Here is a 14,980-nt window from a genome sequence, read left to right as displayed (position 1 = left end):
TCCCTCAGAAGAAGCATCCTGTGTTCCATGGAATCACAGAGCATTGTAACTGAAAAAAGTTCCTGACCTTGGAATACGTATTCAAATTCAATCATGGGCATATCATCACCACCCTGCAGTCTGATACAAACCAAAAGGGTTAAACTTAGTCAAATGTTAGAAAAAGCACTAATTTGTTGTTATTGAAAGGTAAAGGCAGTGTAACATTTATACAACTACTTCTTTAAGACTGGGTTTACAGAATTTATTCTCAAACTATATAATCTGAGACCCATTTTGAAAGGCACTTGAGTAAAAAATGCAGGACTGTGAATAATATCAGCTGTAAAACCATGATATAACTTCTCTAAATTGGCTGATTTGATCACAGAATCAGTGCCACTCAACTGTGAGCCTGGCTCCCTGAGGACCCTACTCCCAATCTGAACGCCCTTCCCTATCTTGGGTCTCCTTGGTCCCTTCTTTGCTAAAGGAGGAAATGTAAATTAATCCAAGAGTGAGATAAACGAGGAAGAAAGGGGAAAAGTGAAAAATCATTCCAGGGACACACAAAGCATTACTCACCTGTAACTTCTCATTCAAATGTATAACTATCAGTCTAGTCAAAAATAACAGCCATTCATTAGATGGACTATTATGTGGCTATTGAAATAATGGGACAGAAGTATATTTAGTTTCCTGATCTCTGAAAGCTAACATTAAAGAAAACAAGAAGGGGTATATAAAAAATGTTTTAACCCCGTAAAAAACAAAAACAAAAAAACAAGCTTAGGTCCCTGATTTCTGGAGGATCAACTTGCTGAGGCACTTCTAAGACTGTTCCCATCAGAGAGCTATAGAAAGCAGGGCTATATACGATGGCCCTTGAAATCATATTCAATTAGACTTGATGCTGTGTTGCCCCGTATGATGTAGTTTTCTACACTATCTTCACTCGGCCTCTGCAAGTGCCAGCTCAGAGGTCATCCTCATCAAGGATACCTTCCCCCTGACCTTTTCCCTCATTTTACATTCAAGTTCATTGAGCCTACCTCTATGTTTTCAAAACACTTGAAATCTCTTTGACAGGCTCCACCATCAAATCATATTACAGTTATCTTCCACCCTGTCTTTCCACCACCAGCTTCAAATTTCCCTCTTTGTATTCCCAGAAACTCAATCAAGCCCTGGTCTGTAGGATGAGCGCATCATTTGCAAACATCCACGACCCACCAATTTTACACACTTGAAAACGAACATCCCACTGAACACCACTGGTGAAGACGGCTACACCACTGCTTATACCCAGTCTGCGGGCTCTGGGCTGAGGTTGCCACCACCATTCTTATCCCTGGACTTGTGGGGATTTAGGTAATTTTACAGAAGAATTTTATAATGGCATCATTGATGGCTTAATGATTCAAAACAGATTAAGGGATTGCTTCAGGGAAATTAATGAACTTAAAAGCATTGAAAATAAAAATGACTGTGAACATAAAGTAGAAATGGCAATTAAAATCTATGTATATCTCATAAAAGAAATTTGAAGATTCACCATGAATATTTAATCTCCCAAAGGACTGTTTAAACATGAAAAGACCTTTAGTTCTAGAAACTTCAATATCTGCACCTCTCCTGTCTTACTAATCAAATTTGTCACTCTGAGGTGAAATGGCTCAGCTCTAACTTTTCTGAGACCCTAGTAGTCAGGAGCTTAGCTCCTATAATGAAAATAGGAAACACTTATTTTGCTAAGACTATTCTGCTAAGATAGTTCTTACACTTTACTATCAAATAATGACCTAGTTAATAGATGTCAATTATTCATGGAGGGGAGGGTCTTTGGATGGTGGGGTTTCTGACAGCTAAACCCTAGACCTATGTTTTGTAAGGCTCCCAACCTGCTTTGTAGGGGTCATTTGAAATCTCAACCTCTCTTTCTGGTAAGAGGTATTAGTTAAAAAATTTTTTTTAGTTTTTGTAAAATCAATTCCTACTTTCCTATTCCTAGTAGAAAGAGCCCATTCTACTCCCACCGAAGGTTTTAGGTTTTCATGATCAAGTGTCTCATAAACCACACCAAGCACTCTGATGGATAATAATGAAGGTGAGTCAACTTAAGTTTATACAAAAAAATACCTTCTCTCTCTTTTTAAAAACAAAACCCTTTTTAGATCATTTTTATTCATTATTAACTGTTAAATCTTCCTTTTTGGGGGGAGGGGTGCCACACGGCTTGTGTGATCTCAGTTCCCTAATCAGGGATTGAACCTGGGCCTCGATCGTGAAAGCCCTGAATTCTAACCACTAGGCAACCAGGAAACTCCCACCCTCTCTCTCTTTTTAATGTTATTTATTTCCAGTACCTCTTGAAAAGAAACAAAGTCTGGCAACATGAGGCCCATGTTTCTGCACAAAGTGAAGTACGGGGACCATTTTTTAATATGGAACCTTGGCATCATAAGTTGGTCATCTTCTTGGCTCAGAAGTAGCTATTCTGCACAGTAATGTACAGAATGGTAATCATACAATTTTAATCTTTTTAAAAACTATATTTTGAGATTAGGAAAACTGGCACCAAAAGCTTTATATATATATATATATATATTTCTAAAATTTCACTGCTGTGTGTGAGACTTTTATGATGACCTGAACCTAATAATTATTGGTGATATTTGCCCCAACTACAGTGTTTAACTTAGAAAGGTATATAAATTAAAAACAAGGTTATTAAGCTGATCAAAATCTTCTGTGATTTGAACAAAACTCTTAAATTTCAAATTATGCAGTATATTAACTCTTCATGAAAAGAGTATGAAAAAAACATAACCTTATTTGGATAGAACATGTATATGTCAACTTGGTTTACAATGGACTTTGTAGCAATCCACAGATAAAAAACTGAAGAGGAACGACTTTTTTTAAGAGTCCAGTGCACAGCGAGTTTGGTCACTTACATTAAAGTTTATATACTAAAAGTATCTGATAATCAGGTGGTCCTGGGAGTGTATTTATTATCACCATTCACCAAGAGTGTGAAGACTATGTTATATTTTCTATAACTCAACCCAAAGAGCCCTCCTCCCCACCAAAACTGATGCCAACTGTTCCTCTCTGTTTAGATAAGCAATACAGAGCCACCACGTCCTCTGTGGAAATGTTAAGAAAAAGAGTGAAATATAAAGGAAGAAAACAAAAAATTACCTGTAACTCCCAACCCAGAGTTAACCAATTTGTACACATGGACATAGTATGATCCATTTTTTAAAATGTGCTAAGGCAGCAATCAGCGTATGAAAGATCTACATGCAGTCTGAGGACTATGGAGTAAGAAGTGTTTTATACCAACTTTTCATCTATATATGAAAGTCATCATGGGAAAACAGAATGGCTACAACTGATAATTAAATGTCTTTCCATGATATCCAGAGGTGAAGGCCAGAAGGGCAAGTAAGTAGTCATGGAAATAAGGCTAGGAAAACACTGCTGGAGCCACTGTCGCAAAAGAATTGTCCCCAGATTTCTGGTTTTCTCCACAAAAACTACAACAGAGCTACTGCAAGGTGACAGAGAGAGGCTGGCTGCATCCGCTCAAGCCTGCAAAAGCAAAGAGGCATTACTACGCCGGCCCTGACAGGCCTGTTTCTACCGCACAGCCCTTCCTTGGAGGACTGGCAGATCCATCTCTAGGAAAGGTGCTACTCTAGCCTGAATCAAATGCTGGGCAGCATGTGGGCTTCTTAAAGCTTCATTATGTGAGATATAAATTACCTTTGCCTGAGCAATTTTATACCTGAAGACACTGGATTTCTAAGCTGCCATAACCCTCAAATATTTAATCTTATTAGTTTTGGTGCTATTTTTTAATTAGCAATTACATTAGATTGAAAAGACATCAAAGGTAGTACTTGCCATTCAATCTAATGTTCAAAATGGCAAATATGTCACTAAATTAGATAGAAGGTACCTGTACAGCCTCTTTAACATCTTCCTAAGCCAGCAACTCACTAACTTATGAAGTGTAAACTTATGACCAAAAATGGGAAGACAAAAGAAACAGATTTAAAATAAAATCCATGTTGAGAAACATGAAGAGAGATGGGTTCTATGGGCTGAAAGAGCTAAATAAAAAGCCTAGACTTAATATCATTCTGTGCATTCAGTAATCAACAAATTTCCCAAGACAGACAAATGATGCAATAAACTGCAGACCAGGGCCAAGGCGAGGCCACAGCCAAGCAGTTATAAATTTGAGAGGCCTCCTTACTTGTCTAGCAGCGAAGTTTTGGGGGTTGAGCCCTGTGCCGATTGCTCCAAGGCTGACGTTGGGTAGTGTGGAACCAGAGGGAGACAGCTTGTAGCTGGGAGAAGGGGAGAAAGGAGAGCAGGGAGCCTCATCCCCAAGGCACCCATCTTGATTGGAGAAAGGCAAAGTCAGCTGAAAAGTAGTAGCAGTTAGCCAATCGCAATGAGTGTTGGTTAGTGAAGCAACAGAATGCAAGAAGGGAAAAGAGAGACACCAGGAACAAAAAAAGTTAGAGTGTATTAGCAGTAAACGAGGATAGAATTTGGATCTGATCATCACCATCATACTTTGCCCAAAAGACACCATCTGTCATCCTCTCTGCTATAGATTCGTATCCTCTAAGTTAGTAACACATTCTGTCCATTGCACTATGATAAAAATTACCAGACACTTTAGTTTCAGGGATCTAATATTGATGACTCTAACTATGTGGCTGCTGAAACAGAAGCCAAAGTCATCTTCTTGTGAATATGTTTGCTGTCTGGACCAGCATCAGTGGTGTCAAAAACGTGCCAAATCTACAAACTTTGGTTTTAACTGCCTTCTGAAGACCAGGAATATTCCAAGTTGGTATTCTGAAACAAGTAACAACCTCCTCCAATAGAAATGTTAAAAATTCCAACAGATAGGTATAAATGACTTGTTTAAAGCAGGTAGTTGAGAATTTGAACAGGATATCATCATAACTAAAAACAGGTCATTAAGGAAATGGAGAAAGAAGACAACAGAGTTTTTTTTTTAGGAATAGCAACGGAGAAAGTTTTGGGTCATCTTGACAAAGCTAAAAGGCAAGGCCTTAGGAGACATAGAGTTTCTGCACAAGATTCAAAATTTAATTTGTAATTAAACAGTAGCAGAAAAAAGAATTCAGGATAACTCTGTCTCTAGAATTTCTTCTGTATGTTCCCAGCGTGCATCTCCCCCACTATATCAGACCACACCCCCCTCAAACTTCATAAATTCCCCAAAACTTAGACCTTGTTCACAATGCTCGCATTCTAAAGACAGGTGGTTCTAGCTGCTGCCTAATCACCCATCAACATCAACTGTTTTCATGTCACCGTTCAAATGCAGGTGATGCTTGAGTTTTTTTTTCCCATTTGGTTCAGTAATTCTATGCTTCCTTCTGGAATGAACTATCAAAAGACAAATGGGAACCAAAGTGGTTCTCATGAATTATTATCTTAAACCAAGGAGTCAACTCACCTTCTCAAAATAAGGCCCACTATCTGTGGTTCCCATGTCTTTGGAATTAGGTGGACGGAACCCAGATCGATCCTTCCTCATGATATCATTAAAATCCCCGAGATTCATTGCTCGCTTGTCCACATCAAATTTTTTATCTGGAAGGCTCCCTGAAAAGTAACACAGAAAGAATGAACATGTTAACCCTCAATGTCTCCCTCATGACCAAGAGTGACCTGTCCCAACAACCTCTGTGGCATGCAGGTATAGACCAGAAGAGTTCTCACTGTTCAGGCTGCTGTGGTCCTCCCTGAAACATAAAGTGAAGTTGCTCAGTCGTGTCCAACTCTTTGCTACCCTATGGACTATAGCCTACCAGGCTTCTCCATCCATGGAATTTTTTAGGCAAGAGTACTGGAGTGCGTTGCCATTTCCTTCTCCAGGGATCTTCCTGACCCAGGGATCGAACCCAGGTCTCCCACATTGTAGGCAGTTGCTTTACCCTCTGAGCCACCAGGGAAGCCCATGGAAGCATACATGTATGCTTTAAAAACAAAACAAAACAATCTCTCTAAAACCTTCAACATATATCAGCTGAAGCTGGTTTTCTGTGGAAGACTGAAAGAATCTTAGGGCTAATCTAGTCAAAATCTAACTAAAAAAATACTTAAACTAGTTATTGACATGTTTGATGACTATATCTTGCTTTTATATTCAAATGTCCTCAGTGAGAAGATGTGCATCTTGCTCCTTTTTTAGCATCTGCAAGACAAATAGTTCCAGTTGTGAAATGAAATTATTAGGACTACAAACAGCAAAGAGGCATGGTTGTTGCCCTAAAATTGATAACTCTTGGGTTGAACACGGGTGATGGTTACTGGTACAATGCCATCTCCCAGATGCAATGACTATTCCACTTTCTTCCACATGTCTATGAATTTGCTGTTGTACACTGTCATGAAACTCGTTCTTAAGTTATTCTCCTATTTAAGAGTATCACAGATCACAGGCTGTTTATCTCCCAGGACTGTTTTCTTTTCTTTCAGATTTGATTCTTTCTTAAGTTCCTCCAGGTGAGCAACAGCATCACTGTGAAGAGCCCCCAGTTGAAGGGCTGATGCTGCACCTGCTCTACCTGCAAAGGGCAGCTGGTCCCTAATATGACTCAATATGCCAGCAAATTTAGAAAACTCATCAGTGACCACAGGACTGGAAAAGGTCCGTTTTCATTCTAATCCCAAAGAAAGGCAATGTCAAAAAATGTTCAAACTACGGCACAATTGCACTCATCTCACACGCTAGCAAAGGCTTCCCTTGTGGCTCAGCTGGTAAAGAAACTGCCTGCAATGTGGGACACCTGGGTCCAATCCCTGGGTTGGGAAGATCCCCTGGTGAAGGGAAAGGCTACCCACTCCAGTATTCTAGCCTGGAGAATTCCATGGACGGTACAGTCCACAGGGTTGCAAAGAGTCGGACACAATTGAGTAACTTTCATTTTCACATGCTAGCAAAGTAATGCTCAAATTTCTTCAAGCCAGGCTTCAACAATACATGAACCGTGAACTTCCAGATGTTCAAGCTGGATTTAGAAAAGGCAGAATTGCCAACATCCGCTGGATCACTGAAAAAGCAAGAGAGTTCCAGAAAAACATCTACTTCTGCTTTACTGACTACACCAAAGCCTCTGACTGTGTGGATCACAACAGAGTGTGGAACATTGTTAAAGAGATGGGAATACCAGACGACCTGACCTGCCTCCTGAGAAATCTGTATGCAGGTCAAGAAGTACCAGTTAGAACTGGACATGGAACAGACTGGTTCCAAATCGGGAAAGGATTATGTCATGGCTGTATAGTGTCACCTTGCTTATTTAACTTATATGCAGAGTACATCATGAGACATGCTGGGCTAGATGAAGCACAAGCTGGAATCAAGATTGCTGAGAGAAATATCAACAACCTCAGATATGCAGATGACACCACCTTTATGGAAGAAAACGAAAAAGAACTGAAGAGCCTCTTGATGAAAGTGAAAGAGGAGAGTGAAGAAGTTGGTTTAAAACTCAACGTTCAGAAAACTAACATCATGGTGTCAGGTCCCATCACGCCACGGCAAATAGATGGGGAAACAATGCAAACAGTGCAGACTTTCTATTTTGGGGCTCCAGAATCAGTGCTGATGGTGACTGCAGCCATGAAATTAAAAGACTCTGGATCCTTGGAAGAAAAGTTATGACCAACCTAGATAGTATATTAAAAAGCAGAGACATTACTTTGCCAGCAAAGGTCCATCTAGTCAAAGCTATGGTTTTTTCAGTAGTCACGTATGGATGTGAGAGTTGGACTATAAAGAAAGCTGAGTGCCAAAGAACTGATGCTTTTGAATTGTGGTGTTGGAGAATACTCTTGGAGAGTCCCTTGGACTGCAAGGAGATCCAACCAGTCCATCCTAAAGGAAATCAGTCCTGAATATTCATTGGAAGGACTGATGCTGAAGCAGAAACTCCAATACTTTGGCCACTTGATGTGAAGAACTGATTCAATGGAAAAGACACTGATGCTGGGAAAGACTGAAGGTAGGAGGAGAAGGGGACGACAGAGAATGAGATGGTTGGATGGCATCACTGACTTGATGGACCTCAGTTTGAGTAAACTCTGGGAGTTGGTGATGGCCAGGGAAGCCTGGCGTGCTGCAGTCCATGGGGTCGCAGAGTCAGACATGACTGAGCTGAAGTGACTGAACTGATGACACCTCGGTGAAGACAGGCCTGGCCACCTGAGAATGACTCTGGCAGGGTCACAGACAGCTTGTGTTTGGCCACAACATTTTGTTTTTTATTTTTAAATCTGGATTAGTTCTCAATATTTAAAACTAAAACCATAGAAGAATTTCTGGCCTCTCTTGAGAACATGGAGGATCTGGCAAAGCTGAGCACACACTCGTCCATGCCAACAAGTGCCAAGGGCCGAGCAAAGGCCGACTCCTTTATGTGGTACACAGGCTCTCCACGGTGAACCAGTGGCTTTTCAACTGTTCACACCTGGCACACACCGCTCATTTACACTCATTTACACTTCTTGGTTCTTGTCGTCATTAGTTTTCAATCCCTACCTAGTGTCGAGCATGGTACCTTCTGTAGAGCAAGTTGGAATATGAGTCTAGGAACTGTACCCATTCCAACTCAAAGTGAGCAGGGATCCCAACAAAGGATCACAAATAACAACATATTTCACTCGTTTAGTGGAAGGATACACACCTACAGACAAATCCATTTTGCTACTTGGGTTATCTTCAGTTTGACTCTGAAAAAAAAAAAAACAGGGAGGGAAGATTAAAGTCTGGAATTAAACACTTAAATCAGAGAAGAAACAGCATTATTCATGAACGAACCACAGCTTACTCTTACTTTACATCTAGGACTATACCAGGTCCTTGGAAATGTATCTTCAACTGGAACGAAGACAGTAACATTTTTCATATGAGTAATTTTCACTGCTGCTAGTGCCTCTATGGAGAAGGCGATGGCACCCCACTCCAGTACTCTTGCCTAGAAAATCCCATGGACAGAGGAGCCTGGTAGGCTGCAGTCCATGGGGTCTCTAAGACTCAGCCAAGACTGAGCGACTTCACTTTCACTTTTCACTTTCACGCACTGGAGAAGGAAATGGCCACCCACTCCAGTGTTCTAGCCTGGAGAATCCCAGGGATGGCGGAGCCTGGTGGGCTGCTGTCTACGGGGTCAGACAGAGTCGGACACGACTGACATGACTTAGTAGCAGCAGCAGTGCCTCTATTCCTAAATTCAGTTTTCACATCAGATTAGCTTCAGTAAATCTATGGACAGAGTCATAGCTAAACAGCTGCTTGGAGAAATACACCCCTGTCCTCAAGTTCCAGCCGGCTCGGGATCAAATTTCATGAGTGGCAGCCAAATGATGACAACTTCTTCTCGTGACTTGTCAAGTCATCAAATCTTGCAATGTGCAGCCAAGTCATCTGTCTTTTGGCAACCAGGGACACGGTGACCCATATTACTCCCCAAAGACCAAAAAACTAGAAGCTCTACAAAAACTGTCTATATAATTAATCACAAATAGTTTCCCTAGTCATTCTACTATGGCTAGTTTTTTTTTAAATAAAATATTAAAGATGGTACAGTAGTCAGCAAAAGTTATACACATTTTAAGTCCTTGGCTCTTTCTTCCCTAACCTTCTAAGGAAAGAATACAAAGGCTACACGTTTAAAAGCTGTAACCTTTAAATACTGGAGTACTTCATTAAGAAAAAAGGAACAGAGAAGAAACATTGCCTCATCCAGATCAGGAATGTTGCATAACCAGTTTCTAAATCTGTAATTTTGTCCTATGTATGGCAGTGGTCTTAAAATTTGTACTAAATGTAAAAGCTGGGATATAGTACACCTATGAAAAAATAAAACTTACCAGCAATCCCATATTTGAAAACTGTTTGGCAAGAGGATTCATCCATGAATCACTGTTTCCTCCTTTGAGTGAGCACTACAGAAATGAAATATGTAACCTCAGAATCAAATAATTGATTTCAACTTCCTGGGTTGCAAAAGTAATGACTAAAAATGTAAAACCAAGAGTTTACCTTTTTCAACCATAACTATTTCTCTTTAACTATAGTTATTTTGATAGATCTGTTAGTATAAAAAAGTAATAGGCCTTAGTTACATTAATGTTTTCATTCTTGTTCTATTATTCACTGCACTGAGTTAGAAGTAACTAGAAAAATAAATGGTCAGCTAGGGCTTTCACCCTATAAAGGATCAACATCAGATTTTGTAAAATATAACGCTTGCAAGCTAGTACTTTCCCTCTCAGTTTCTCCTTGTAACCCAAGCTGGTTTCTATTAGGACTCAAGAAAAAGTTTGATGCCAGTGCATGTTATTTGGAAAGGAGCCTATTAAACTGGTCATTACTCTCTGTGTGGATACAAGGAGGAGCTCATCCACACAGCACTTTCATCTGCTTGTTTCAGAGTGTTAATGACACGGGGTTCTGTGGAAAGTGGAAAGAAGTCAGCAGAAGACACCATCACCAAGTTTACGGCAAAGGCAGGCAGGGGCGGGTTTTTGTTTGTTTCTTCAGGGGACAAACTAATTTCTCTGCTGAACATCAGCTCCAGTTTTATTTCTATGGAGAAGGTGAGTGGAACTATGATGGGGACCTGGTAGGGGCTGGAGATGATGGGGCTTTGTGCACGTGTGCATTCTCCAGGTAAAAATTCTCTGTGTGTTCTGATGCTACGGCTCATGTCAATTTTATTTTTAAAAGTGTTAAGGTACCTCTATAGGTTTAAAGGTCAAAAAAGCCCTCCCTGGAGGGAGGAGTGGTAGTTATTGTTTAATGGGTACAAAGTTTCAGCTGGCAAGATGAGAAGGGCTTTGTGGACAGATTCAGTGATGACAGCACCACCATGTGAATGCACTTAATGCTGCTGAACTGTACACTTATGATTGGTTAAGATAGTCAATTTTACGTCAGCTGTACTGGAATATACGCACGTGCCCATGCACACACACACACAATAAGAAACGTCAGAATCATCAGTCATGGAACAGAAACAGTTAATTCCTAGTTAGACTCCCTGAATCTTGGCCGTTCCCTGAGGGGCTAGTACCTTTCACTTGGTTGCTTCCTCAGCAGTCTTCCTAGGATCCGGTCTCTTTATTAATTTGTAAATAATAAAAAGAAAGCCACAGTAGACTAGACAATGCAAATGTACTAAAAATGTTAGAAAGTTCACGGAATAATTTCTTTTGTGACTGAAGTAAGAAAATAAAAGTCCTTTATGGGGGAAAACTGTAAATGACAGCTTAAACAAAATGTTTCTAACAGAAACAACCTGCATTCTCAGGCTATAAAAGAAAGTAATTGTATTCAGAACAAAATCCCATAAGTGAAGGGGATGAAGGTACAGCCCCTGGTCAACTGAGGACCTTCTAAAATGGCGTCCAGTACCTGAAAACCAGGAGTTTTAGTTAAGAAGTGTTTCTTAGAGCAGCAAGGCTCCCGTGCTGAAATAACATACGTGGCTGCCCAACTTTTTTCCCCTTAATGTATTTGTAGAATGAGAAGCTGGAATGAAAAAAGAGGGCTTCTACTGAGAGTCACTCAGGTTCTAGATTGAAAACCAAAGTCATTAAACTATGAAAATCAAAAGAGAAACTAAGTCGCTCTACAATCCAGAAAATAAAAAGTGTAGGACACAACTGGTACAGGATGGAGATAAGTCACCTAGCTGCTAATGCAGGGTTATGCACTGGCACCTCATTTTGTTAAGAAAGGATTTTGGGCCTTGGAATTTCCCAAATCAGACAAAAATGAGTCACGCTGATTGTTGCTGGAGGAACTGTATTACTGTGGTTTCCCTTCTACATATTCAGGGAGACCTACTCTAAGGACTGATCAGGCTTTAGAACACAAAAGCGTAAAACATTTATAAAGGGTGTCCTGAAAGTCTGGAAAATGAAGTAAGAAGACAAATCTTGTTTCTCTGAAAATTCCATTTTATCCACAGCGAGGATTTTGTAGTTAGAGACGTCAAGGTAGGGAAGATGAGGGGTAAAGAGGAAGCAGTTACGTGTTCTGAAGTATTTTCTCCATCACTGAGGACGGCAAGGTCTTCAGCTCCGTGGCTTCTTCCACTAAAACACTCTCAGTTCTGCCTTCTAAGAATGAATACACAAGTTCAGGCACCTCTAACGTGGCCTACCTTCATTTGTTTCTTTCCTCCTTGTCCCCAGCTTGCTGAGTTGTGGGAGGAAGCGCTTCCCTGAGAGCCGGCAGTGTTCCAGACTCCTCCATCATCCTCCTCTTCCCAGCTGGGATGGCGAGTTCCTGCCACTGGCCCGTCATTCTCCCCCCAGCCATCTTGCATAGATTTGGAATCTTTAAGAAAAGAAAGAGCCAACTGTATGCAATGGCTATATATAACAAAACCCACAACGATCATTCCTTATAAATGCAGCATTTTAGTGTATTTGTAATTGTATCCAGTATCTGTCTGTATGGCGAGGCAAATATTCTCCCAACTTGAGAGAGCAGAATGGAAACTCCAAAAGGGTCAAACATACACAGTAAGTTCATAAACCACAAATCAAGATTTCCTGGCTTCTAGTTCAATGATTTTTCCCCTTACACAGTGTTGACAGAAATCCCCCAACCGAAAAGAACCTATCACTACTTACAAGAAATTTCACACTTAAATTAAAAGAAATCTGTTACTCTTAATGAGAATGTTGTACTGCACTTCTTAGTTTTACCCTCCTGAAAGGAAATACATGGTGTACTTTGTAACGGATTTTACAAATATGAGGCAGGATAAAAAACAACTGTCAACCTTATTTGGGGTAAAGAAAAGAACATGAAAGATGGACAGAAAAAAGAAAACTGTACTAGATTTTGAATATCAAAATTACAGTGAAAGAAGAGAAATTCAGAAATAGCCATGAAAATTTGAAAGTTACTAGATTTACACACTTGAAATGTACCGGATACTAAAAAGATCCTAGGCAAAGACAATGTATAAGCAATGGCTTTTAAAGACGGGCAGAGGAGGGATTTCCTTGGTGGTTCAGTGGCTAGACTCCATGCTTCCAATGGAGGGGGCTTGGGTTTGATCCCTGATTGGGGAATTAAATCCCACATGCCACAAATAAGAGTTCACATTCTGTAACTAAGACCTGGTCCAGCTAAATAAATAAATAGTCAATAAATAAATAAAATAAAAGACAGGAGGAGGAAATGTAGGAGACAGAACATGGAAGGGAGAACAAAGACAGGGAAACCAGTGCTCAACTGTTCAAGGAACTAGGTCATCATCAGGCTCCACAGTCAATTCCACCAACATTTCCCCTTAAACAAAGATCTTGAATTTGGAGATTGGGATAGATCCTTAATCTCCTTCTGAAAATTCTGTATGGATACACTTTCTGGTAATGACAGAAGAAAGGAAATAAACTATCCCACCTAGAAGCTCCATGAAAAGGTATGAAAGCGTTAGTCACTCAGTCCGTGTGCAACCCCATGGACTGTAATAGGCTGGGCTCCACTCTCCATGGGATTCTCCAGGCAAGATTACTGGAGTGGGTAGCCATTCCCTTCTCCAGGGGATCTTCCCAACACAGGGATTGAACCTAGGTCTCCCACACTTCAGGCAGATTCTTTGCCAGATTCTGAGAAGCCCAGAAGCTCCATCCACACCTTCAATTAACAAAATGACAAGACGTTTATGGAGGGAGTTATTTGATTCAGATGGCTTCACACGAAGAATCTAGAGCCAGAAAAGTGGCTTTACCAGGTCTTTCTGCTGCCAGGCTCTGGGACCAGGCCTATGATGCCATCCAGGCATCAATCAAGTAGGCAGACAGCTAGGTAGTCAATTTCCTCAGACGGTGGCATCATCTCCCAGCAACGCCCAAGTGAACCTTGGGATGAACCCTCTATGGGGTTCACTAAGTGTCCCCCTTTGCAGGGGCTCTGTGACTGAGCGGCAAGAGGCAGGGCCTGAGGGCTGTTCTCCCCGCTTCTGGATAACAAGGACCATTTCTCCTGCACAGGAGGTTACCCACTATTACGTAAGCATAGGTTTTATACATCCTCCGACAAGCAACAGGAATTAAAGACCTAACATAAGTGACATATTGACCCTTTTAAAGAAGAAAGACATCCATGTAACCCTTCTTCGAGAAAAAGGAGCTGCACTTTTAACAAACAATTTCTTGTAGACAGATTAAAAAAATAGAGAGCTCCAATACTGAAGTCATGGAGTCCACACCAGATTTAAGACATCTATAGTCTAGACAAGATCACAGGTTAAATTACCATAAGCACTGATTAGTAGGCTGTGACTATCTAGCCCCTTCCCCTGACTATTACACGTTCAAATTACCCAGAGGAGGGGGAAAGGTAACTACAGCTTTAGCTATAGATATAGATGATCCCAGTGAGTAGAAGCCTTTTTTAATCTGGAGAAAAGTGATTTCTGTGATGGAAGAAAGATGATCCCGAAGTTGGGAAAGACACATAAAAATCTTCAAAGTATTGTTAAAGCGCCTCCTTGTGCCAAGGGTCTGGTTTATGCCTTTCCACAGCATTGTGGATCTATTCCAAGTCTACAGAATGGTATTTCCCATGATGATAGAACCAATTTTACAATGAAATTCAAGACAAGATCAAATTCTTTATCAAGCTGTTTCTATGACATGAAGGAGATTTGTCATTTTCAAAATGCCGTCAAGTTACACAGGCACAAGAGTGAGTTTCCAGAATACAGAGAGCTAAGATGATACTCCATTCTGCGGTATGGTCAGAATCATAAACATTATAAAATAAACTTGACAATGGAATTTATTCTTGTTCCAATTCAGAGAATTCAGTCTGACCACTTTTTTTAATCAAAAGACAATCCTGTAACTCTGCAATACGGTAGAAAAGAGACGTTGGAATACTTCTTAAGAAAACTACAAAAAAGTGACAACA

The 14,980-nt window shown here is 40.5% G+C and overlaps 1 protein-coding gene across 11 annotated transcripts in view; it reads right to left on the bottom strand.

The window, feature by feature from the left end:
* The window catches only part of TNRC6B (trinucleotide repeat containing adaptor 6B), a 252,531-nt gene that overhangs the window by 31,923 nt on the left and 205,628 nt on the right, over positions 1–14,980 (bottom strand). For 9 of the 11 annotated variants that reach the window (XM_010805751.3, XM_005207402.5, XM_024991833.2 and 6 more), the window contains 4 exons: positions 12,213–12,388; positions 9,913–9,987; positions 8,727–8,772; positions 5,492–5,640 (listed from right to left, as the gene is read on the bottom strand). In XM_010805751.3, the coding sequence (XP_010804053.2) occupies positions 5,492–5,640; positions 8,727–8,772; positions 9,913–9,987; positions 12,213–12,388 (446 nt within the window). Of the gene's footprint in view, positions 1–4,246; positions 4,418–5,491; positions 5,641–8,726; positions 8,773–9,912; positions 9,988–12,212; positions 12,389–14,980 lie in introns of all 11 variants that reach the window. The other 2 variants (XM_059886487.1, NM_001192655.2) reach the window with 1 other exon arrangement.

The sequence above is a fragment of the Bos taurus genome, chromosome 5, assembly GCF_002263795.3.
Source record: "Bos taurus isolate L1 Dominette 01449 registration number 42190680 breed Hereford chromosome 5, ARS-UCD2.0, whole genome shotgun sequence".
Lineage (NCBI taxonomy): Eukaryota > Metazoa > Chordata > Mammalia > Artiodactyla > Bovidae > Bos > Bos taurus.
This window is presented reverse-complemented; position numbering and strand designations above follow the sequence as displayed.